Source organism: Somniosus microcephalus, unplaced genomic scaffold (assembly GCF_052327205.1).
Source record: "Somniosus microcephalus isolate GS21.2 unplaced genomic scaffold, FLI_Smic_1.0 unresolved_chr9, whole genome shotgun sequence".
In the NCBI taxonomy this organism is placed as follows: Eukaryota; Metazoa; Chordata; class Chondrichthyes; order Squaliformes; family Somniosidae; genus Somniosus; species Somniosus microcephalus.
Window position 1 is genome coordinate 31198844 of NW_028225187.1, and position 23538 is coordinate 31222381.

The 23538-nt window shown below is 41.5% G+C and overlaps 1 protein-coding gene across 3 annotated transcripts; it reads left to right on the forward strand.

The window, feature by feature from the left end:
• The first annotated feature begins 6282 nt into the window (after positions 1-6282).
• LOC147085020 (Fc receptor-like protein 1) lies at positions 6283-22875 on the forward strand. Of its 3 annotated transcripts, none has more exons than XR_015075892.1 (7): positions 6283-6626; positions 8422-8688; positions 11516-11803; positions 13168-13264; positions 13789-13819; positions 17155-17240; positions 18591-22875. XR_015075892.1 is itself a non-coding variant. In XM_085979727.1 (7 exons), exons 1-7 carry the CDS (start codon positions 6461-6463, stop codon positions 18593-18595), a joined length of 945 nt encoding a protein of 314 aa, XP_085835853.1. In that variant the 5' UTR covers positions 6283-6460; the 3' UTR covers positions 18596-22875. The 3 variants fall into 3 exon arrangements, 1 of the variants encoding a protein (XP_085835853.1); XM_085979727.1 differs by having other exon boundaries at positions 13163-13264; XR_015075893.1 differs by lacking the exons at positions 13789-13819; positions 17155-17240; positions 18591-22875 and adding an exon at positions 12694-12969 and having other exon boundaries at positions 13163-13245.
• Positions 22876-23538: the final 663 nt, after the last annotated feature.

Here is a 23538-nt window from a genome sequence, read left to right on the forward strand (position 1 = left end):
AGCATTCCCTGCTCCGATTGGCTGCTCATGGCCCACGTAATCCCAGGGGACACTTCAAATTAACTCTGCCCCTGGGATACGCAAGCACTGTGCGCCGGCAGTTTGACCAGGACCCGGATCGGAATCCCACGACTCAACCGCTGGCGCGCTAGGTTAGTGCAGATCAGGGGCTTACACCCGCAGGAAGCAACCGACCTACAATTCTGGGCCAATGTAATGAGCAATGACCGGCACCTCTAGGGCTATATATGTGCTAATAACGAACGGCACGGTTAGTAAATTACAGGTTGCTTATCCAGTAGCTCTGCATCGGTCCCAGTCATAGACCAACACCAATGGAACTGTGCAGATTCTAATTAGAGTTTGCCACAATATTATAGATTGGGTATTTATCGGAGATCTGTGCAAAGAGGACAGTATAGCTACTAATAGCTGGCCTGTACTAGAAGTCGTGTCTAAGTACTGATCATATACATTCTGCAGTAGGACAGTCGAGGCAGCAATCATAGACCTGCACCAGTAGGTGATACCTACAGTGAGCCCGAGAGAGGAACAATATTGTGTGGCTCAAGGAGATGCCCCATTTAAGCCTCGTTTTGGGCTTCAGTTATTTGAGAGTCGAATCACCTATTTGCTAAACATTATTGACGGAATTAAGCTCTCGGGACTTAAATGGTTAATCGTGCCAGGGTGTACCACCTCCCTTACCCCTCTACCATTGTACCAGGCCACATACACAGAGCGGGAGTTGACCACTTCCCTAAGCCCGTGAAAAAAACAAGCCTTCACCCTGGGGCCACAGACCAGGCCAGTCTCTCTGTTAACGTTATAAACTGCGGTTAGAATAAATCATATTTGAAACAGTTTGAACAGATTACTACGGCCTGGATTCCAACTGTTCGCTTCTGATAAGAATTCAGTTTAAAACTGACAGGGCTCAGGTAACTTTTCAGCGTTAGGGTGGATTCGTCATCGTGTCCGGTTTAATTTCCTCTTGGCTCCAATGTGGTCAGAAGTCACAGTGATCACAGTGTGCAGTCGGCTGGTGCATGGGCAGTGAGCAATACAGCTGCAGACTGCTCTCGGGGAACTCGCTCCAGCCGCTGTCTCCTCATTCCCCGTAAGTACCGACTCGGGATCTGCGCGTGCGGGCATTTGGTAATGAAGAAGTCGAACAGTGTCAGCGGCTGAATGTGATTCTATGATATCAGTTTTCAGGTGAACAGAATTGAAAACAGCTGATCCGAAGCGCGGGTCTTCGGATCCCCCGCATTCGAAATGATTCACATCTGTCGCCTTCTGACCTTGTGTAAGTAAATCTCAAATATTTCCAGTGCCTTTGAAAATCAACGTCACTCACCCCTGACCGTTAACCAGATTAATAAGACTCATTCAGTGAGAGGGTGCTTCACAGTAAATTAATATTCAGACTTTATTAAGGTCAAACATTCAATTATACTGCATTGAAATGTCATTTCCATGCTTCAGTTTTAATCAGAATTTAGTGGAACAACAGAAATAAGTTTGATTAGTCAGGCAAACAGGATCTTTCTGCTCATCTAAGGTTGCAGCCGACCTTAGTCACATCTAAACGGTCCAATATTTATTATTTCACCAATTATTTAGCCTCACCTGCAGAAACTGCTTGCACGTTTCTTATTGTTGTCGTTTTGTTTATTAGAAAAAAATAAAATTTTTATGCGCTTCATCTCAAGTATCAGCGTTGGCTCAGTTGACTCACTCTTACAAATTGCTCTTAATACATGCGGTGAGATTTACAGTGCGTGGGTTCTGTGGCTAGATGTTAAACTTGGTCCATGTCATTGCTTGATGATTTCGTGTGCGGCAGGCACGCTTCTTGTTAACAACTGCCACAGTGCGAGAGAGAGAGAGAGAGAGAGAGGGAGAGAGAGAGGCGGAGTGGGAGAGGGAGTCAGTGCGAAAGACAATCAGATAGGGACAGAGAGAGACAGATAGACAGAGATTGTAAGAAAGTAACAATTAAGCTGTCCACGAAGGAGAGTGACAGAGAGAGAGAGAGAGAGAGAGGGCAGGAGTTTTTTTTTCAACTCAGTTTTGCAGATTCACGATGAAGGGCTTCTTTTGTTTTCTGTTGTGAGGGAGAAAATAGACATTAACGGGACGACAACACTTGAGTTAACAAAGCTGAGGAGAACATATTTACTATGATTATACTTGACCTAAACTGACGGCTTAAGGGTGTTTGGCAAGGAAATTTAAAATGCTGCATCTTTAAAATTAATTTCTGATGCTGTTTATTGGAATTTAGACAGAAATGACTCTTTATGGCCACAGGACATTGAGGCTGCCTTCCTGTGAGATGCTGACGTCAGCGCTCTATTGGCTTGTTAACCACTGGATCACAAGCCCAGCAAACAGGAACAAACAACAGGGTTTGCATCTTTAATGTACCACCGACTCTTTCACCAGAATCTCATCTATTTTAGTAACTTGACATTAGTTGTGGGACCATGTTGGTCACAGCTACTTCCACAGATTAATGAGGTAGAGCTTAAAATATGTGAAGTTAACCTCAAGTTGTTCATTCTTGAGCATATAATAGGCCCCATGATTTATTTGTTGCACAGCACATGAAACCCACTTTTTGGAAATATTGGCCTAACTGAATGCTTGAAACATTCACCCTATTGAATCCTAGCTGGACAAAAGTCCCAGGTTCTACATGTTGAACAATGAAATACAGACACATCTGCATTGACCATTGACCCTTTTGCAATTATATTTGCAAGGTTTGCAGCAGCAGGCATTGCCTTAGTAGTTTGATTCCTGTGGCCTGAGGCGCGACAAAAGCTTCCTGCTGCTTTCTGCTGCTAGCGGCTGGGTCATGTATTGTCTTCACGAGTATCAGTTGCAACCCAGGTAATACTTGTGATTCTGAATCGATTAAAGATGAGTTAACTGATGATAGGAACATACCAACAGGAGTAGGCCATTCAGCCCTTCGACGCTGCTCTGTCATTCAATTATATGATGGTTAATCTGTACCTCCACTCCAATTACCCCACTTTGCTCAACATCCATTGTTACGCTTACTCAACTCGTGTCAGCCGTGGCTCAGTGTATAGCATTCTCGCCTCTGAGTCAGAAGGTTCGTGTGATTCCGGTCCCACTACAGGGACTTGAGCACAATCAACTAAGCTGATACTCCAGTGCAGTGCTGAGGGAGTGCCGCACTGTCGGATTGGCCGTTTTTTATAATAGACGTTAAAGTGAGGCCCCTTCCAGGGTGTTTATCCCTGGTGCCCTGGGCAATATTTGTCCCTCAATCAACATGACAAAAACAGATAATCTGGTCATTATCAACATCATTGTGTGAACATTGGCTGCCACATTTCCTACACTGACTAAACTTTAAAAGTCCTTCATTGGTTTTAAAACGCTTTGGGAAGTTCGGAGGTCTTGAAAGGCGCTATAGGAATGCAACTATTTCTTTCATTTTTTAACGAAGATCTATCGATCTCCGTCTTGGAAGTACCAATTTACCCGCAAAATCCACAGCGGTTTTTGTAAAGAGCGTTGAAATTTCTCACTACACATTGTGTGAAAAAGTGCTTCCTGATTTCCATCCTAAATGGCCTATAAACAATTTTAATGAAATATTCCCTTCTCCTTGACAGAACAATCACACTCATTGGCTCTCAGAACAATGATACATTTCAATATTTGTCAGTTTCCTTTCATCCGGCAGCAACTTTTCCATATAGTCCTCAGACCATGGGGAACTTCCACAAAATAACAATTTATCTTTGTCCGTGAGAGGGACAATTGGCATCATTCGATATATTAATATTTTACATTTACTTCAACTGAACTGAATACCTCGTGGCATGTATGGACTGGCAGCAAATGTGTTTCCGCCTGTTTTGTGTCCCTGCCGAAGTCAAATTTCAACCCCTGGGTGTTTCCTCTATTCAGCTGCCTTACAGCTGAGCAGCTGAGGTCAAACTTGAAGATGGTCTCAGATAATGAAACATATTTTACATTGTCTTCTCTCTTGCAGTGCAAATTACTCATCAGGCGACCACACAAGGTATGATGACAATAATGTCCTTTATTGATAATAATCCAGTTGTGGAATGAACGCTTCCAATTTATATCTATAGGACAACAACAATCCAGCAATGGAGTAATTATCAGCTGTTCGCCCGTGCGTAAAACTGTGGTTCTGGACTCGCCACCTATGAGAAACTTTCGGTCATCATTTTCATTGATTCGGTGGGAATGTAAAGTGGGCGGTTTCTCTCACGGTCGGCCAATCAGAACCCCAGTTTTAAGCCTCGGCGCCAAGTTTAATGTCTACCACAATATATTAAAGAAAAAGCGACCTAGAAATTTGTCTGTGTAACTGCTAGATCATTTAACTGTGGGTTGGCAGCGAGTAATCATAACTGAGTAAATAAATGGATGGATAGATAGACAGTTCTTTGTTGAAGTAACAGGGAATGCTAATCAAATTAGTGCAGTTCACTGTCGTGTATATAGACTTTCAAAAAATGCCTAATGAAGTACCACACAACTGACTTGTTCGCAAAAATCGTATTGTTATCATTGCGATTAAGGGGTACGGACAGCGTGGATAAGAAATTGTCTGAGACAAGGAAGCAGAGAATAGTTTTCAATTTTCGTTTTCTGTGATTGGAAGGGAATATTCAGTGTTATTCATAGTCATAGAGTTATACAGCACAGAAAGAGGCCCTTCGGCCCATCGTGTACACGCCAGCCATCAAGCCCTATCTATTCTAATCCCATTTTCGAGCTCTTGGTCCGTAGCCTTGTATGCTGTTGCGTTTCAAGTGCTCATCTGAATGCTTCTTGAATGTTGTGAGGGTTCCTGCATCTACCATTTCATGATGATATGGAAATATATGGAAAGCGTACTTATTCTGTGTCGCTTTTATGCTTTCGCTAGTAAATCTGATGGGAGAGTGCATGGAGCACACTCCGACCATTCTGTTCTGCAATGACATATGGGGTGGGAGGCGGTGACTAGTGGTGTTTTGCAAGGATCAGTGCTTGGGCACCAGCTATTCACAATAAATATCAATGATTTGGATGAGGGAACCAAATATAATATTTCCAAGTTTGCTGATGAAATGACACGAGGTGGGATCGTGAGTTGTTATTAGGAGGCAAAGTGTCTTCAAGGAGATTTAGACAAGTTGAGTGAGTGGGCAAAACCATTGCAGATGCAGCATAACGTGGATAAATGTGAAGTTATCCACTTCGGTTGGAAAAACAGAAAGGCAGAGTACTAAATAAATGGTGATAAATTGGGAAATGTTCATGTATAAAGGGACCTGTGTGTCCTTGTACCCCAAACACTGAAAGCAAATATGCAGGTACAGCAAGCAGTTAGGAAGGCAAGTGGTATGTTGATATTCATTGCAAGAGGATTTGAGTACAGGAGCAAGGATGTCTTTCTACAGTTATAGAGGGCCTTGGTGAGACAACACCTGGAGTACTGTGTGCAGTTTTGGTCTCCTTACCTAAGAAAGGATGTACTTGACATAGAGGGAGTGCAGCGAAAGTTCACCAGACTGGTTGCCGGGATGGCAGGACTGTCGTATGAGGACAGACTGGGTCGACTAGGCCTGTGTTCACTACAGTTTAGAAGAATGTGTGGATCTCATTGAAACGGTTAAAATTCTGGCAGGGCTACGCAGACTGGATGCAGGGAGGATGTTTCCCCTGGCTGGCGTGTCTAGAACGAGGGGTCACAGTCTCAGGATACGGGGTAGGAAGTTTAGGACTGAGACGAGGAGAAACGTCTTCACTCATAGGGTGGTGAACCTGTGGAATTCTCTACCACAGAAGGCTGTGGAGGGCGAGTCACTGAATATATTTAAGAAGGGGATAGATAGATTTCTAGACACAAAAGGCATCAAGGGGCATGGGGAGAGAGCTGGAATATGTTTGTGAGACGTAGGATCTGCCATGATCATATTGAATGGCAGAGCATGCTCGAAGGGCTGAATGGCCTACTCCTTCTCCTATTTTTCCATGTTTCTGTCTTTCTAAGCTGGGTCCGGTGTAAATCACAAAATCCTGATTTGCATGGTGACAGAGGAGTACCGCCAGGAAAAGGCAGGTGCTTCTGCCGCCCAAAGGTCGGCCATTCTAAAAGTTTAAGCAGCCAGGGAGTTTCCGTTTACAACGTGCTGAGGTCGATATCAATGATGCAAAGTCATCACCAACTCAAAAGATCGATCCATGGGCACCCGATAGGTAGCGCCCATTTTGGACAGCGACTAGAAATTCTCTGTAGTGGATATTGCACAGATTAGTTTCAACAATTCTAATCAGAACATTATTTTAATTTCATTCTACAGCCCATGTCCCAGAAGTAGTCCTTAGCAATCCGAGCGATGGAATCGTGAAAGAAGGGGAGACATTTTACCTGCAGTGTCGATACAGAGGCATGAAAACATTGGCTTATTGGTATAAAGATGAGACTTATATTCATTTTAAATATATATTCTTTGAAAGATATGCAGATAGTCGCAGTGGAGCGTCTTACCAGTGTTCAGTGCCGCTGCCTTGGTCCTCCTCTGAGAAGAGTAAACCTCTGGATTTAGTCACCATTGGTAGGTAAACTTCGACACCAATGATCATAGCTCAGTTTTAGTCGAGAAATGTGTCGCTTATAAAGGGGCCTCACAGTCAAATATAGTACAGGATATCAAGCACATGCAATACTGGGATAAAATTGGACCACTGGGCAGAAGTGTATCTTCATCCCTCCTCCTAACAGGGGGACCTCTCGGTTTCCCCAGAGTTGAAATATATGCCGCTATTTTGTGCGGTAGTATCAGCCAGTTTCACCTCCCATTTATATCACATTAACTTCAATTGAAATATCGCACAGAGTCTAAATCTACCCAAATTCTTACATGTTGTTAGGTCAATCAAATGTTATTTATTTCAAGAGAGACCTTAAACCGCTAATTGTGCATGGAACAGCGGCTCTCTAAAACAGCAGATACGAGAAAGCCACCGTTAATATCTCCTAGAGTAATTTTAAGACTGTGTTGAAAGCTTAAATTCTATTTCCAAAGTTCAAACTACAAAATCTGTGATCTGCAAACTAGTTTATATTAATAATAATGACATCTGAGAATTGCTGTGTCGCTGGTCTGATATGCAATGACTTCTCCATTTAAACATTACTTCATCCTCTGCGAAGTAGGTTGTAGGGTGACCCATCACAGGTTTAAAATCCAACTTTGGTGGAAGCACGTAATGGGCTCTACTCTCTCCAACCCTGTAACAAATCAAATGTAAAAGTCATAAAACCGACTGCTGTTTCGTATTCGCTCATTTGCCGCCAATGTGTATCACAAATTTATACCGGAGTGGGAATAACTTTACCTTTCATCGCAGGGTGAAATAAACAGGCGAGGTCCAATCAATCGCCATGTTTTAGATTCAGGTGGAGTCGCATTTCTATTTACTTCAGTGTTAAATAAATCGAGAGTGGTTTGAAACTTATGGCTGCTCCATTACTGCCCTTTGGCCTCTTGGCGGTAAAAGTGAAAAGTAGCTCAAGTGTATCCTCCCGGCGCTCCCCTGGGATCAGGATTGGTTGGAAGTGCATCTGCAGACCCGAGGCATGGTGAGAAGTGGAGTGTACATTTATCTTGTGTCTCTCAGAAAACAAATTATTATGAGGTGCAACGAATGCTTTTATCTAGGTAATAAGCAATGCTAGAAAAATTGTTGATAGGTGACTAACTAGGGGCGCTCCTTGAGCACTGCCACAAGTTTATTGTATGTGCAGTGCAAAAACCCTTTACATACATAAATGGGGTTCCCTTCCGCACACCTGGCGAAGTTACAGTGGAGGAGCGAAGGCAGGAAATTGCCCTGTGTTTCCACAAAAGGTAATGGGACAATGAGCAGCTAATTTGTTTGGTCTTGCTGGACGAACGAGCAATACCCCAGGACACTGGAACGACTTCTTCGTCTTGGCGTCGTTCAATGGGATTTTTAACTGATATCAGAAGCACCTGAACAGGTGAAAGCGGCCACGGTTTTAATATCTTGATTCCACAACATTTACAAATACCAGACGTTTATTTAGAGAGGGCTGGGCATCTGCCTGGCTGTTGAATCGATCCTCGCCATTGAACTTCGTTGATGAAACCTTGAAGGGCAATATGAGCAGTGATAGCTCAGCATTAGAAAGGGAACGGTCACTCTCTGAACCAATAAACATTAGTTTGGCTTTTCAGGTCTTAAAATTACTTTTAGTTACTGAGGTGATACCGATTGCTCTGGATATTGAGCTGCACTTTCAAGCCAATGTTTTTTAACATTGAAGAATGGTGCTTTAACATATTTTAATTTGTATTTCGTTCATATGTTTCACTTTTTTTGCAGCTTCTGATATGAATTTAACTCTGGAAGTGAATCCAACATCCGCACTGTCAGGTGACAGTATTATCCTGAAATGTTTGATGCCTTCCTGGAAATGGAGAGAAGGTTTTCCCTTCCTGTGGTATCGAGATAAACAGTTAATAGCAGAAACTGACGAATCTCAGTACACCATAGAAAACGCAAAAGAGTCAGATACGGCACCATATCGGTGTGAACTCAAAATACGTTACAGGAAGTGGATCTCCCCGAATGTAACCATCACCATAAAAAGTTGGTCACTGCTTTTCTTTTTCATTTTCTTTATTTGATCTGGTAATGAGCTGTTGAAGGATGTGAAGTATTCTAAGAATCCTTGGCCTATATATGACTGCACAACCACAGAAATGTGGTTGACTCTTAATCCCCTCTGAAATGGCTTGGCAAGCTACTAAGTTTTATCAAAGCACTAGAAAAAACTGTAAGATTAAAACTTGGAGGAACACCTGGCATTGAACTAGGCATCATATTCGGACACAGATAAGACACACAGTCAACCCTGCAAAGCCCTCCTCCCTAACATCTGGGGACTTCTGCAAAAATTGGGACAGCTGTCCCACAGACCAGTCAAGCAATAGCCTGTCATAGTGATGATCACAGAATCATACCTTCCAACCAATGTGGTGCCTGGGTGGTGACAGAGTGATGTAACTGTGAATATTTGCAGAATTCACAGTGATCATAGTAGATGTTGAGACACAGCAGGGAATAGCGAAAAGAGCAAAGTTCTATTGAAGGATTCATACTTGAATAAGTCTTGCACAGCGTGGAGTTCCTGTATCAGCAGAATATATTAAGCAGATTAAGTTCTCCGCAAACAAAGCAGCGAGTGGAAATCCATAACAATATAGTAATGCTGCCTACTGGAGTGTTCCACAATACAGCTGCTGGTTACCATTTAGTACAGTCGCACCTCGTGGTGGTTCTTGGTATATCCTTGCTCTTGTTATCAATAATCTCTGCTATTTGTTTAACTATATGAGATGAATTCTTACCTCCCAATCCATATTCTGTTTTCACCGAACTCTTCTCCAAACCTAAACTGAGGACTGAGCCTGCAGTTAAAATATTTGAGGTAGACCAGTTAAAATTCATTTTTTTATTGAAACAATGCTGTTCAATATTAGGCTTCAATACACATTTCACAAAAATGGCAAAGCTCTGCAGTTGAATTCATACATCAACTCTAAGCACATGGGGGCAGCTTCTTTGAAGGGCTCGGTGACTTAGCCTTGTTGAGCAAATGCTTTCTACCACCGTGATAACAACAGAGTGATGAGGTTTCCATTACGGTAGAAGGTAAATAGAACCAGCTGTAATTACTGTTCATCTTTCATTTAAAGAATTCTTCAGGGGATTATAGATAAATAAATATACGGGAGGGATCCAATGTGGAAAAAGATTTACTCCCAGCTTTATCACATAATAAATCAATTTTGGATGTGATCTGTTTAAATCAAAGCGCCACCTGGTTCTATAAAAAATCCATACATTTACTGAAACCCACACTTGTAATAGCTGCAACGTTTGAAGACCAGTGTCCACTCCCAGTGGCTAATATTAGCTTCCTGCAATAGTGTCGAATGGGCGATACTGAATTTGCCTCCCATTATATGTCCCTCCCGTGTTTGCGTCGCATCATTATCATTGGACAGGAACATCGTGCGTGGTGTACAATTGGTGCAAGATTCGATACCACGCGTTTTACACCATGGATCCAAGGTCAAGTTACCTCCTCTGTTTCTGTCTGACTGAATCAGCAACGAGCAGAACCTGGTCAGGAACAGCACGGTGTTTAATCAGACAGTGCCTTACCACTTATTAGTCCCGGCAATCGTTGCTAGCTGAAATCTCGGTGCTAAAATTTAACTTGGAGAGTGCAGTAGATAATTGGCAGACAAGGAAATCGAATTTCACCTGTGTGTAGATAGTATGGCCAATGAGCTACTACCGGTTTTGCACCCCAGACAAACTTGAATTTCCACCCCTCCAATTTCAGTAGAGGGGGATGACGGGGTGGCAAAACGCCGGAGGCTATTGAAGGCTGAGCCTCTGATGTCCGGCCTCTCGATTGCATTCAGTTAGAATCTGCCAATCATAACTCTATCTTTACATTTTAAAAGGAGCAGGCAATCAGAACACCAAGTGGGTGTTATCGATCCTGTGTCATCAGTGGATTTTCAAAGAATTGCATTGTCCATAGCTGAGCGTTTAACATGAATGTCCTAAAATGTGAAGGTTCGCACACGGGGATTGATCCGTGAAGTAAGGGCCTTACCTATATGTTCAACATGCACTGAATACATAAATAACTAAATTATTGTCGCATAGACAACAGGGGAAAGGAAATAATAGCATGTTTATACAACACATTCGTGAGGCCACAGATACTGTGTCCAATGTCCTGCCTTCCATTTTAAAGAGAACAGTAAAATCACAGAAAACGGGAAGCGTTGATTCACCAGATGACGCCAGGGATGGAAAACCTTATTCACCAGAATAGACTTGAGCTACTGGCACGAACACTACCGGAGTAGCCATGGCTAAGAGTTATTTCATTACTGTTTATTACATGATAAGACCGAGATAGGGTGATAAGGGAATGGTATTTACTCTGATTGCGAAGACAGGAAGGAGGGATCATTGATGTATAATTATCAATATAAGCGGGAGGATAGCTTAGAAGAACGTTCTTTATTCGAGGATTGCTGGAACAAAGAATGATTGGCCAAGTGGAGCAGTGGAGTTAGATGCAATTGCATTTAGGTAGATAGTGTTTATGGTACTGGAATAGTGCAGAGTTAGTAGGAATCAGTACCAGGCCAGAGATAGTAGGGTGGCCACTAGTGGATTGCAATAGGAATCATTGCAGTTCCAGAATCAGTTTTTCCTCTATTAATTCCACTGACTGCTGAAGTAGGAGAGGGGCACGGGCGCCCAAGATTGGAGTGGTAACCTAAATGACGAGGCTCTTTATTTTGATGAGAGCCCTATTTCACTTTGAAAGTAATACTACAAATTCCACAAAAGCAATGTAATTGACAAATGGTTATATTTACAGGAATCCCAGTGTCCAAACCGGAACTGGCAATCAGCCCTGGTAAAGAGTTACTGGAAGGTGACACAGCGTCGTTAACCTGCTCAGTGTTCAACGGTTCTACCCCGATTACCTACATATTCTACAAAGGCCCAAATAAAGAACTCTTCCGAGAGGAGTCCAACCTAACCGAAATTACTTACCAAATCGGTAAAGTCAACCAAAGCACCCAAGGGGATTATATTTGTGGTGTTTCAAACGAAGCGACCAGACGTCCTCTACACAGCGATTTTGTTACGGTTGCAGTGCTAGGTGAGTTATTATAAATACCTCTGAGGCAGAACGAAACAAGTGACTCAGTGAGAACAGTCCGGGAATCACTGCTTTTGCCAATAGCTTGGACGTTGTAACATCTTCTTTGACATTCTTCTGTGTGAAGTGAGGCACTGCGCCATTTACATTAAACAGGTGAATGCCTAAAAAGAACAAGAATGTCATCTGATTGCATCAAGTATTGGTCTACAAACTGCAACTGTTAGTTGTAGATTTAAAACGGCCGATCAGTCTGTTTAATTGACAAATTGAGAGAAGTTATACGGAGAGGTTAATGACGACTCAAATCTTAATACCATCGGCAGTAATTTTTGGGCTATAAATTTTAGAACATCATCTCTTAACCGTAGCTGCTAATACTTTTGTATTTGTATATGGGATTGGGCGTCGCTGGCAACATTTGCGTTAATTGGCCATCCCTAATTGCCCTTGAGAAGGTAGTGGTGAGCCACCTTCTTGAACCGCTGCAGTCCACGTGGTGATCATCCAAATTCAGTACCCTGTCCCTGCTTTCTACCCACATCCCTTGATCCTGTTAGCCTTAAGCAACATATCTAACTCCTTCTTGAAAATAATTAATGAATTGGCCTCAACTTCCTTTTGTGGTAGAGAATTCCACAGGTTCTCCACTCTCTGGGTGAAGAAATTCCTCCTCATCTCTGTTCTAAATGGCTTACCCCTTATCCTTAGACTGTGACCCCTGGTTCTGGACTCCCCGACTATCGGGAACATCCTTCCTGCATCTAATCTGTCGAGTCCTTTTAGAATTTTATACGTTTTATTGAGATCCCCTCTCATTCTTCAAAACTCCAGTGAATATAAGCCCAATTGACCCAATCACTCCTCATACGGCATTCCTGTCATCCCAGGTATCAGTCCAGTTAATCAGCGCTGTACTCCCTCCATGGCGAGAACATCCTTCCTCAGATAAGGAGAACATCCTTCCTCAGATAAGTTACTTGAGGGCCAACAGTTAAAACTCGCCTGTTTGGTTGAAATATTTCACTCCAGTTCAGCGGCAGACCACAACTATTACATTAAGGAAACATCACGGCCTGACGATTCGGGGACTTACCTTGGTAAAGCAACTACTTTGCACAGCGAGGTGAAGAAACTGAACAATCAGGTTTCAGTTTCAGTCAGACGTGAGTACAATTTACTGCAATTATCTATCATCTTTCATCCACTAAATTACCAACACATGCACACAATGGGATTCTTCATTCTGGCACAGGGCTTATCTATATGTTTAAGATGCACTGTATAAATAAATGAATATATCCGTACATACTTGAAACCGTATTATGTTATTCATGGGATATGTTTATTTTATTCCAGTGCAGATTCACACAACCGCGATCAGAGCCTCAGTTTTTACACTTTTTCTTGTTGCTGCCCTGATTGCACTGGTACTCGTCAATCGTCCCAACAAGAAACAAGGTGAGTCATGTTTTACAGGCAGGTGATTGGCTCTATAGTCACGTGAAGGGCTTCAGTGTATTCTATATTCAGTTGCGACATTCAAAATGCAACCATATTATTTGGGCAAAAGAGGGATAGTCTGGGCTGGAAAAAGAAAAATGTTATTTGAAATGACGATCTCAGAACAGACAGGAGCTTAAGACTGGGGCGAATTTGCCCAGTTAAGTGTTTTTATTTCCCTTTGTGCTGTTCAGAATTGATATGCATGTGGCCGAGGGGTAGAACAATAAGTGGCAGCATCATTCGTGGTTAGTGTGAGGAGACGATGCATCCTAAAGGATTTGTAACGCGGTATATGGTAATATCTTACATGTTTCTGTATATCTTTTCTGTATTGATTCTGTATTAATAAGTCATTTAATGCACGTTTGTAAAAGTTTAGATTTAATGTGAATGAATACGTTTGCAGTTAAACAAATCCACCTGTACAGCAATATTTATTGTACAACTTGCTGAAGTAGGTCTCTTCCTGTTTTATCCAGAAAATTCTTCAAGAATTTCACAATCGTTTGGGTAAGTCCACGCAATTTTTAGCTGAATAAGCCATAGCTATATCCCTGAATATACTCAGTCTCTGTATAGCTGAACTAAACGCGGTAAATGCTTGTGCGGTAGATTTTATCAATTGCATTGAACTTTAATCTGGCATTACGGATCAGCCTCCTGTTATAGAAAACACCATATTTTAATTTAATTTGAGTTGAATGGGATTGAAAAACATGTGGTTTCTACAACGCGTGTCTGTTCTGCTACACCACTTTTTATTCCGGGCACCGAGTTGGAAAATCTGCCCCATTGACGATAAGCCTTTACTGTAGCTCGCACTCAAACGATTACACTCCCTGCAGTCTATAAGGAGTGATCATTTTCTAAGTTATGTCAGTTGTACCTGAACTTCCTAACTTAAACAGAGTGAAATTCGCCCTGCGTGGCACAGTAAAAGGGGTGATTACAAATCGTTTTACAGTCCGCAGATTAGATTCCAGTGACTTGTAAACAAATATTGGGCGGAGTGTAAAAACTGTTGGAGTTTCGTTTAACCCTGCTCTCCACCACCGCCCAAGAAGAAATTATACCCCAAACTCTTCAATCACTCAGTGAGCTGGACTATTCTTTAATCCTCCAATTTAATCCTCATGTAAATCACAGGGACCTGAAGCATTCTAGGATTTGGTGTGCAGGGCGATTGCGCATGTAGTTAATTTTAGTAACATTCACACAGTGACTATCTCAGGCAATGGTCCATTTAACTGAACAAGCTTTTCTGGATACAGTTCTACTATTGATCAGCTTGAACAGTGTTTGTTGGCTTGGAATATCTAGTCCCCTTGTGAATCCAGTCGCTGTTTATTTTCCGACTCCCCTATGCTGGACATCATTCCACATGTGTTTTAACCTCTGACTGAATGTTGCTTGAACTTTCGATACGCTTGTGTGGCCCTCAATTTGAAACTGTGGCACTCTTCTAGAGCTTCGGTATGGAAGCACATCTCTATACGCATTACCCAATCCTGTCATAACCATAAATAATAATTTTTAAAACTTCTCCATCTTCTTTCAAGATTGATTTTTTTTTAAATTACTCCAACTCCTTTCAAGGCTTTATCTCCCTGGTTTTGTAACTAATCTAGTGACCCAGCCTTTATATTCAACAAGCGTCTAGTATGTTTCTCTTATTAAAAAGATATCAACATTGTATTCACTGCGCCAGATGTGGGACATCTGCTGGGCAGAGCACAGAAAGGAAGATCTGGTCGGAATGATCTCTTGCTGAAAGCAGAAACGCTTGATTTCTGTTCCATTAAGTACCGTGAAAGGAAAATCCTGCATGTTCTGTAAAAGATGTGTTAACCTCTCCACCATATTCTCATCTTTGCATTCCTTCAACATGATTCTTAACAAACAAATGGCAGGAAAAATCATTGATACCCCATGAACTTGCATCAATACCAATTATAAATTTACGGTTATCTTTCTTGATTTCTGTGGCCCTCAATTTGTAACTGTGGCACTCTTCTTGAGCTTCGGTATTAAAACGCATCTCTAAGCACATTCCACCATCCTGTCATAATCATAAATAATATTTCAAAAAACTTCTCATTCTTCTTTCAAGACTAATTTTTTCAAAATACTCCAACTCCTTTCATCACTCTGTCCCCTTGGTTTTGGAACTAATCTAATGATCCTGCCTTTACATTCATCAAGAGTCTAATATGTTTCTCTTATAAAAATGATATCAACACTGTACTCACTGCGCCAGATGTGGGACATCTGCTGGGCTGACAGCATAACGTATGTTCAGTTGGAAGGTATCCCTTGCTGAACGCAGAACCGCTTGATATAAACACATATAAAACACATCTGTATGCACATTTCCCAAAAACCTCTTAATCATAAATAATTATTGCTAAACTTCGCATTATTCTTTCAAGACTGAATTTTATCACAATACTCCAACTCCTTTCAAGGCTCTATCGCCCTGGTTTTGAATGTAAGCTCGTGACACGCCCTTTATATTCAACAAAAGAATCAATGTTTATTTTATTAAAATGATACCAGCACTGTACTCCCTGCGCCAGATGTGGGACATCTGCTGGGCAGAACACAGAAAGGAAGCTTGGTTGGGAAGGAGCTCTTGCCGAAAGCAGAACCACTTGCTCCCTGTTCCATTAAGCTGCGTGCAAGGAAAATCCTGCCTGTTCTGTAAATGATGTGTGAACCTCTCCACCAGGTTCCTCTTTGATTTCCTCCAACGTGATTTTTAGCACAAAAATCATAGAAAAAATGTTTTTAACAAAGGACATGCTCCAATACCAACTATAATTTTAAGGTTATCTCCCGTGATTTATAAGTTACACGGTGGTGATATATCTCAACATTCTCTACAGTTCCTAATTCACTTTCAACACTGCACCCACTTTTTTTTTTAAACTGATACCCAAATATCAATGATACATTCTTCCTTTTATTTGGTATTGAATCCTCCCTTCCATTTAGGACACAATGGGTCAAATTTGCTTTTCCAATGGAGTTGAAAGCAGGTGGTAAGGGATGGCCGGCCAGTTTTACACACAGCCTACTTTCCATTTCCAAATTCGGCTGGAGTGTAAAACGAGCGGCTGAGCCTTTACCACCCATATTCTGCTGGACGGTAAAAGTGAATATTAACTTCAACTTTCCAACTTGCCGCTCGGGCATAAACTGCCATTTCTGGTCAGCCGTCCAATTGAGATTGCGCCCGATTATCCTGTGAAACAATTTCGAAGCTATGAAAATCCGGCGAGTGCTGTTTCTTACTGCCCAGCAGTAATGTGGATCATATACCCCCCGCCAGGAGACACTCTTACTACGTTACAATCTTCAACCATAATCAGTATAACTTAATTTGGGGCCGCAGCACACAGCGAGCACTAACGAATCTATTGCACATTTTGGACTCGACCGATTTTATTTTCCATAAATTTCAATGGATCAAAAATGATCTAGAGGATTTCTAAATGGACAGCCGATTCGCTACATTTCGCTTTGCGGTGTCTTCAAGGACCAATTTCTACCAAAGTGAGTCATGATAATGGAAATCTGGAAAATACCTGAGGTAATTCAGGATCTGCTGAGAGAACGACGTTAGACCCCTGGGGAGGAAAGTGCCACGGATCGGCAACCTGTCTACCTTGAGCTTCTTCAACTGGTCCAATGGATGTGGACTTGCAAGTTTAAGGTTATGTCTCTTGTAAACTGCTTGCTTGTTTTTGATATTTATTCTACTATTTCATCTTATTTGAAAGTAAAATTTCCGTTGTCCACGATTATTGTTAAACTTTAATCTCTGTGAACATTTCCGCACTTAGGGAGGCAACTAGAAACAGACCTCCAAGTGAAGAGAATTCTGCAGACAATTCCGAGTCTGCAGGTGTGCGATCAGCTCAAAGCACCGGTAAGTTCAACCTGATCAGCATGTGATGAACCGTAGATTGTTTGGGGTAACATTTCCATCGGAAGTTCTCTCCAATATCGTTATCACTTCGGCAGAAGTTAGGCTACAACTCCAGAGAGATCACCCTTTCTGCAAGTTTTCCACGGAAATTCCACCAACGTTACGACGAGACATTGGGAAAAACCACATAGAGTTTCTATTTCCTTCTCTGCGTACACTCAGCACAATCTAGCGTTAGGTTTTCTTCTTCACTGTCTGGATATTGACCTATTATATCTCTAACATTATCTCAAAGTCTATGTCAATGGCTGGTCTACATCTATATCTGTGTCTATGTCTATGTCTCTCTCTATGTCTATTCCTATCTCGAACTCTATGTTGATCTCTATGTCCACCTCCATCAATCAGTCTTTACCTATCTCCATATCTATGTCTAGCTCTATCTTTATATCTCTACTTCTTTATCCACCTCCATCTCTCTATCTCTACGTATATCCCAGTCTCTCGCAATCTATCATCATGCCTCACTATATTTCTTTACATTTATCTTGCTTTCCATCGCTCCATCTCTCTCTCTATCTATCTATTTGTATCTACCTCTATTGATCACTCTGTCTTGCTGGTTACAACTCTATCTCTCTCTGTCTATGTCCATTTAGATATCGATCTCTAGCTCCCCTATCTCTACGTCTATGCCAGACTCTTTCTATATGTTTATGCACCTCTATTTGTATCAAATAATTTATTAGTATCTCTATCACTGGCTCTAGTTATTTGTCTACCAGTAACTCCAAATTTATGTCGGTCTCAATCATCTCTCTGTCTCTGTGCCTATCAATATCTATTTCGATTTATATCCCTCTTTCTCTATATTCTATCTCTATCTTTATCTCTATCACTATCACTATCTCTGTCTCTATCTCTACCTCTGTCTAAAATCTCTACTCCCTATCTCTTTCTCTAAACCGTCATTAATCTCTGATATTACAGTCATACTCTTATGGACACCTGTTGCTTGCGAAACTGTGTAAATCCTGAGTGAAATATGATGGCTCTCTACAGAATAAAATTGTGCCTTATGTAAAGAATCAAAGTTAAGTTATACTAATATTGCAGTTAATTTACTTGGATACTCTTAAGAGCCGAGATGGATTTCCTTCTCCACCACTCGGTCGAACGAAATAAAAGTGATCTTACTGTCCTTAGATATCTTTTTCTTAATCTTTATATTCGATCTGATAATTAATTCCTTGTGAAAACATATCAAACGAGTAACAGAAATGGACTCAAAATGTGCAATACAATAGAGAATTTTGCATTGATAGAATGTTAACTTCCTTTCATGGAAAGTTTGAATCTTCTGACTGTAACGAGGCCCATGTGACATGAATCATCAGCAACTGGAAGGCAATCGAGAGCCTGAGCACCAAGAAGATAAATACAGATGTTCGGAGTCTACAGGAATCTACAGAAAATTCTGAAGGCAATAGTTGAAGCAAGCATGTTATTCCTACAAGTGACTAAAGAACGATATTACTGGGGAGCACCTCAGTTCGTGATGTTCATTCAAAGCAAAAACTGTCAATCGTCACGATTCAACCACGATTTGGATTTTTCTTCACAAGAGCCTCTATGTACAGAACCTGATTCATTTCATTGCTGTATACAGCTGTTGATGCCTCATCACAGAGAATAAGGGGCCCAAGTTGAATAACTTCAGCATCTGTTTCTGGATGTAGATGCCATGAGGCCAATGATCTAATGAAACTTTTGATAAACTAGCTTCCTGACTGTGCCTGAAATATTTTCATTCTGACCTAAATGACTTTCGATCGCTTGGACATTTCGCTTGTATACGCCAGATTAATAACTGCTTACCTCCCAGATGTTTCGGGACATCTTCTGATTGATTGATTTCGCCTGGAGTTTCTGTATTGGTACTAATTGTCTGCTTATAAACCTGGATGTATCATTTCAGCTACTGAAGAATTGGATTAGGTTCTGGACAGTTTCATGTGTAAGCCTTATTCATAAGAACATAAGAAATAGGAGCAGGAGTAGGCCAATCGGCCCCTCGAGCCTGCTCCGCCATTGAATTAGATCATGGTTGATCTGATCCTAACCTCAAATCTACTTCCACTCTCCATCCCACCCGAACCTATGTGATCTACAAGGAGAGGAGAAAAACCAGATAAAAAAACCCAATGGCCAATTTGGGAGAAAAAATCTGGGAAATTCCTCTCCGACCTATCTAGGCGATCGAAACTCGTCCAGGAGAGCACTCTGTCCATGTCATTCCTACAGTACTTACCTTCTGTAAAAGGTGATCTCCACCCCAGCCAGCAACAGGCCCAATTTACTCTTGAAGGACACCTAGCTGGCAGCCTGTTCCCGAGGTCTCCACTAATTCCTGTGAATAGAACCATCTCCTGAAATGTAGCACAGAATTAGAACACAAGAAGTAGGAGCAGGACCAGGCTACACGGTCCCTGGGCCCACTCCGCCACCCACAGAGCCATGACCGATCCGAACCTAGACTCATGTCCAATTTCCTGCCCGCTCCCCGTAACCCCTAATTCCCTTTACTTCTCGGAAACTGTCTATTCCTGTTTTAAATTTATTTAATGATGTAGCTTCCACAGCTTTCTGGGCAGCAAGTTCCACAGACCTACTACTCTCTGTGTGAAGAAGTTTCTCCTCATCTCAGTTTTGAAAGTGCAGTTTCTTATTCTAAGATTATGCCCCCTAGTTCTAGTTTCACCCATCATTGGGAACATCCTCACCGCATCCACCCGATCAAGCCCCTTCACAATCTTATATGTTTCAATAAGATCGCCACTCATTCTTCTGAACTCAAATGAGTAGAGTCCCAATATACTCAACCACTCCTCATATGTCCACCCCCTCATCCCCGGGATTAACCGAGTGAACCTTCTTTGTACTGCCTCGAGAGCAAGTATGTATTTTCTTAAGTATCGACACCAAAACTGTATGCAGTATTCCAGGTGCGGTCTCACCAATACCGTGCATAACTGCAGCAATACCTCCCTGTTCTTATATTTTATCCCCCTAGCAATAAAGGCCAACATTCCATTGGCCACCCATGCCAGACTATTTCCCCAATTCCATGATCACCTGCTGCACCTGCATACTAACATTTGGAGTTTCATGCACCAGGACCCCCAGTTCCCTTTGTACTGCAGTACTTTCCAGTTTCTTGCCATTAAGATAATAACTTGCTCTATGATTTTTCCTGCCAAAGTGCATAACCTCACACTTTCCAATATTGTATTCCATCTGCCAAATCTCTGCCCACTTATTAGCCTGTCTATGTTCCTTTGCAGGTTTTTTATGTCCTCCACACTCACTACTTTCCCTCCCATCTTTACATCTTCTGCAAACTTTGCTATGTTACACTCGGTCCCCTCCTCCAAATCGTTAATATAGATTGTAAAGAGTTGAGGACCCATCTCTGACCCCTGCTGAACACCACTAGTTACTGATTGCCAGTCTGAGAATTAACCATTTATCCCAACTCTCTGCTTTCTGTTAGATAACCAATCCTCCACCCATGCCAGACTATTACCCCAATTCCATGATTTTTTATCTTGAGCAATAATCTTTTGTGTGGCACCTTGTCAATTGCCTTTTGGAAGTCTAAATACACTACTTCCACTCGATCCCCTTTAATCACCCTGTATGTTACGTCCTCAAAAAAACTCAAGCAAATTTGTCAAACATGACTTCCCCTTCATAAAAGCATGCTGACTTTGTCCTATTAAATTATGTTTATCCAAATGTCCCGTTACTGTCTCCTTATTAATGGACTCCAAAATTTTACCAACCACAGATGTTGGGCTAACTGGTCTATAGTTTCCAGCCTTCTGCCTACTACCCTTTTTAAATAAGGGTGTTACATTAGCAGTTTTCCAATCTGCCAGGACCTTTGAATACAGGGAGTTTTGGAAAATTATTACCAATGCATCCACAACCCCTACCGCCACTTCCCTCAAGACCCTAGGATGTAAGCCATCAGGCCCAGGGGATTTATCCGCCTTGAGTCTCATCCTCTAAGGGACCAACATTTACTTTAACCACCCTTTAACTTTTTATATAACTATAGAAACTCTTGCTATCTGTTTTTATATTTTATTTAATTTACTTTCATAATCTATCTTCCCTTTCTTAATCAATTTTTTAGATATTTTTTACTGTCTTTTGAAGACTTCACAATCTTCTATCCTCCCACTAGATTTGGCTACCTTATATGCCCTTGTTTTTAGATGGATACTTTACTTAATTACTTTACTTAGCCACAGATGGCTGTCATTTCTTTTACACCCTTTTTTCCTCAGTGGAATATATATTTTTTGAAAGTTGTAAAATAACTCCTTAAATGTACACCACTGCTCATGTACCGTCTTACCCTTTAATCTATTTTCCCAGTCCACTCTAATCAATTCCGCACTCATAACTTCATAGTCTCCTTAATTCAAGCTCAGTACGCTTGTTTGAGATCCAACCTTCTCGCCCTCTAATTGAATATGGAATTCAACCATGTTATGGTCACTCATTACAAGGGGATCCTTTACTAGGACATTTTTAATTAATCCTGACTCATTAAACAGGACCAGATATAAGGTTGCTTGCCCCCTGGTCGGTTCAGTTGCATACTGCTCAAGAAACCCATCCCTAATGCACTCAATAAACTCTTCCTCAAGGCTGCCCTGCCCAATTTGATTTGTCCAGTTAATATGATAGTTAGAATCCCCCATAATTATAGCTGTTCCCTTATTCCAAGCCCCAACTAGTTCCTGATTAATACTCCGTCCAACAGATTTGCAACTTTTAGGAAGCCTATAGACTATGCCCACTAGTGTTTTCTTCCCCTTATTATTCCTTATCTCACAATCCTGATCCTTTGACCCAATATCATTTCTCTGTATTAGTGATTCCTTCCTTTATTAACATAGCCACCTCACATCCCCTTCCTTCCTGCCTGTCCTTCCTGATTGTTAAATACCCTGGTATGTTTAATTCCCAGTCATGGTCAACCTGCAGCCATGTTTCTCTAATGGCCACAAGATCATACCCATATGTCGTTATTTGTGCCGTTAACTCGTCCATTGCGTTACGAATGCTACGTGCATTCAGATAAAGAACTTTCAAATATGTTTTATATACTTAGTCCTTGCTTTTTCCCCTTTTACTACTTTACATTTTACTCCATACCTTCTGTCCCTTCCTGACACGCTCTGATTTTTAATTCCCCTACTGTTACCTAGGTCTATGACCTTCTCCGTTGTCATTTTTATTATTTGCTCTCTAGAAACCTCCCCCCCACCACTTATTAGTTTAAAGCCCTCTCTACAGCCCTGAAGCTATTCTTTCTGAAGCATTCCGAATATTTGTTACCCTAATAATTCTCTGCAGGACAATTTATTTCAGTGCTATGTTTCCTTGAATATAACATATTGACGTTGGAGCACACCGATTGGCCGATTTTAACTTGGCTGTATCATTTCAGCTCCTGATCAGTTAGGTTCGGGCCTCGATATTTTCACGTAATAGCTGATTGGCTTTATGTAAACTTGGCACTCTATTTTGGCAGCTGAATAAATAATTTTAACTGGAATGATTCTCTGCTGGCTGCCCTCTTTCAGTGACGGGATATTCGAACATTTCTCATGGCATTCGGAGAAAACTGATTGGCTGATTGTAAGCACAGTGGGCTCTTCCAATATAAAAATAATCGCAATTACTATTGCAACACATATGATCAGGAGATGGTAACGTACCCGTCTGAAGTCTGTTCCCCATTACTGAATGAACAACACAGTACTGAGCGCATTCTGCTTTTCAATGGCAGGTGGAATCAATATCTTAGGAAGGGAATATTCTGACTGATCTGTAACATGAATCGTCTTTCTTATAAGATAACTAATTAGATGAATGATTAACTATTAGAAAGCCTGAACATGAAATAGCTACGTTGGTTATTGTTGAACAGACTGGGGAAGGGGACGAATCTCTGGTTGAAAGGGTGAAGAAGTGCGAATTTTTGAAATAAATCTGAGTGTGGAGATGCCGTGTTGGATAGTTTGAACATGAGCGCCGGGTCTGATACACTTGTTTATTAACCTGACCTGTATCACCCGTGACTTGACTCACTGAAAGTGATGGAGGGGTGGAGGGGGGGACTCTTGCATGTTTAACGCTGCTGTGTATGAAAATGTTGCTGCAGTTAGTCCAAGCACAGTATGTGACTTAAAGGAAGTCGACAGCGGTACAGGTGATT

Excerpts from the sequence above, each read along its gene's own strand:
- LOC147085020 (XM_085979727.1), top strand. The coding sequence starts at position 6,461 with ATGAAAACATTGGCTTATTGGTATAAAGATGAGACTTATATTCATTTT. Across the intron at positions 8,689-11,515 it reads TGTAACCATCACCATAAAAA|GAATCCCAGTGTCCAAACCG; the intron begins GTTGGTCACTGC and ends TTATATTTACAG. Across the intron at positions 11,804-13,162 it reads TGTTACGGTTGCAGTGCTAG|TGCAGATTCACACAACCGCG; the intron begins GTGAGTTATTAT and ends ATTTTATTCCAG.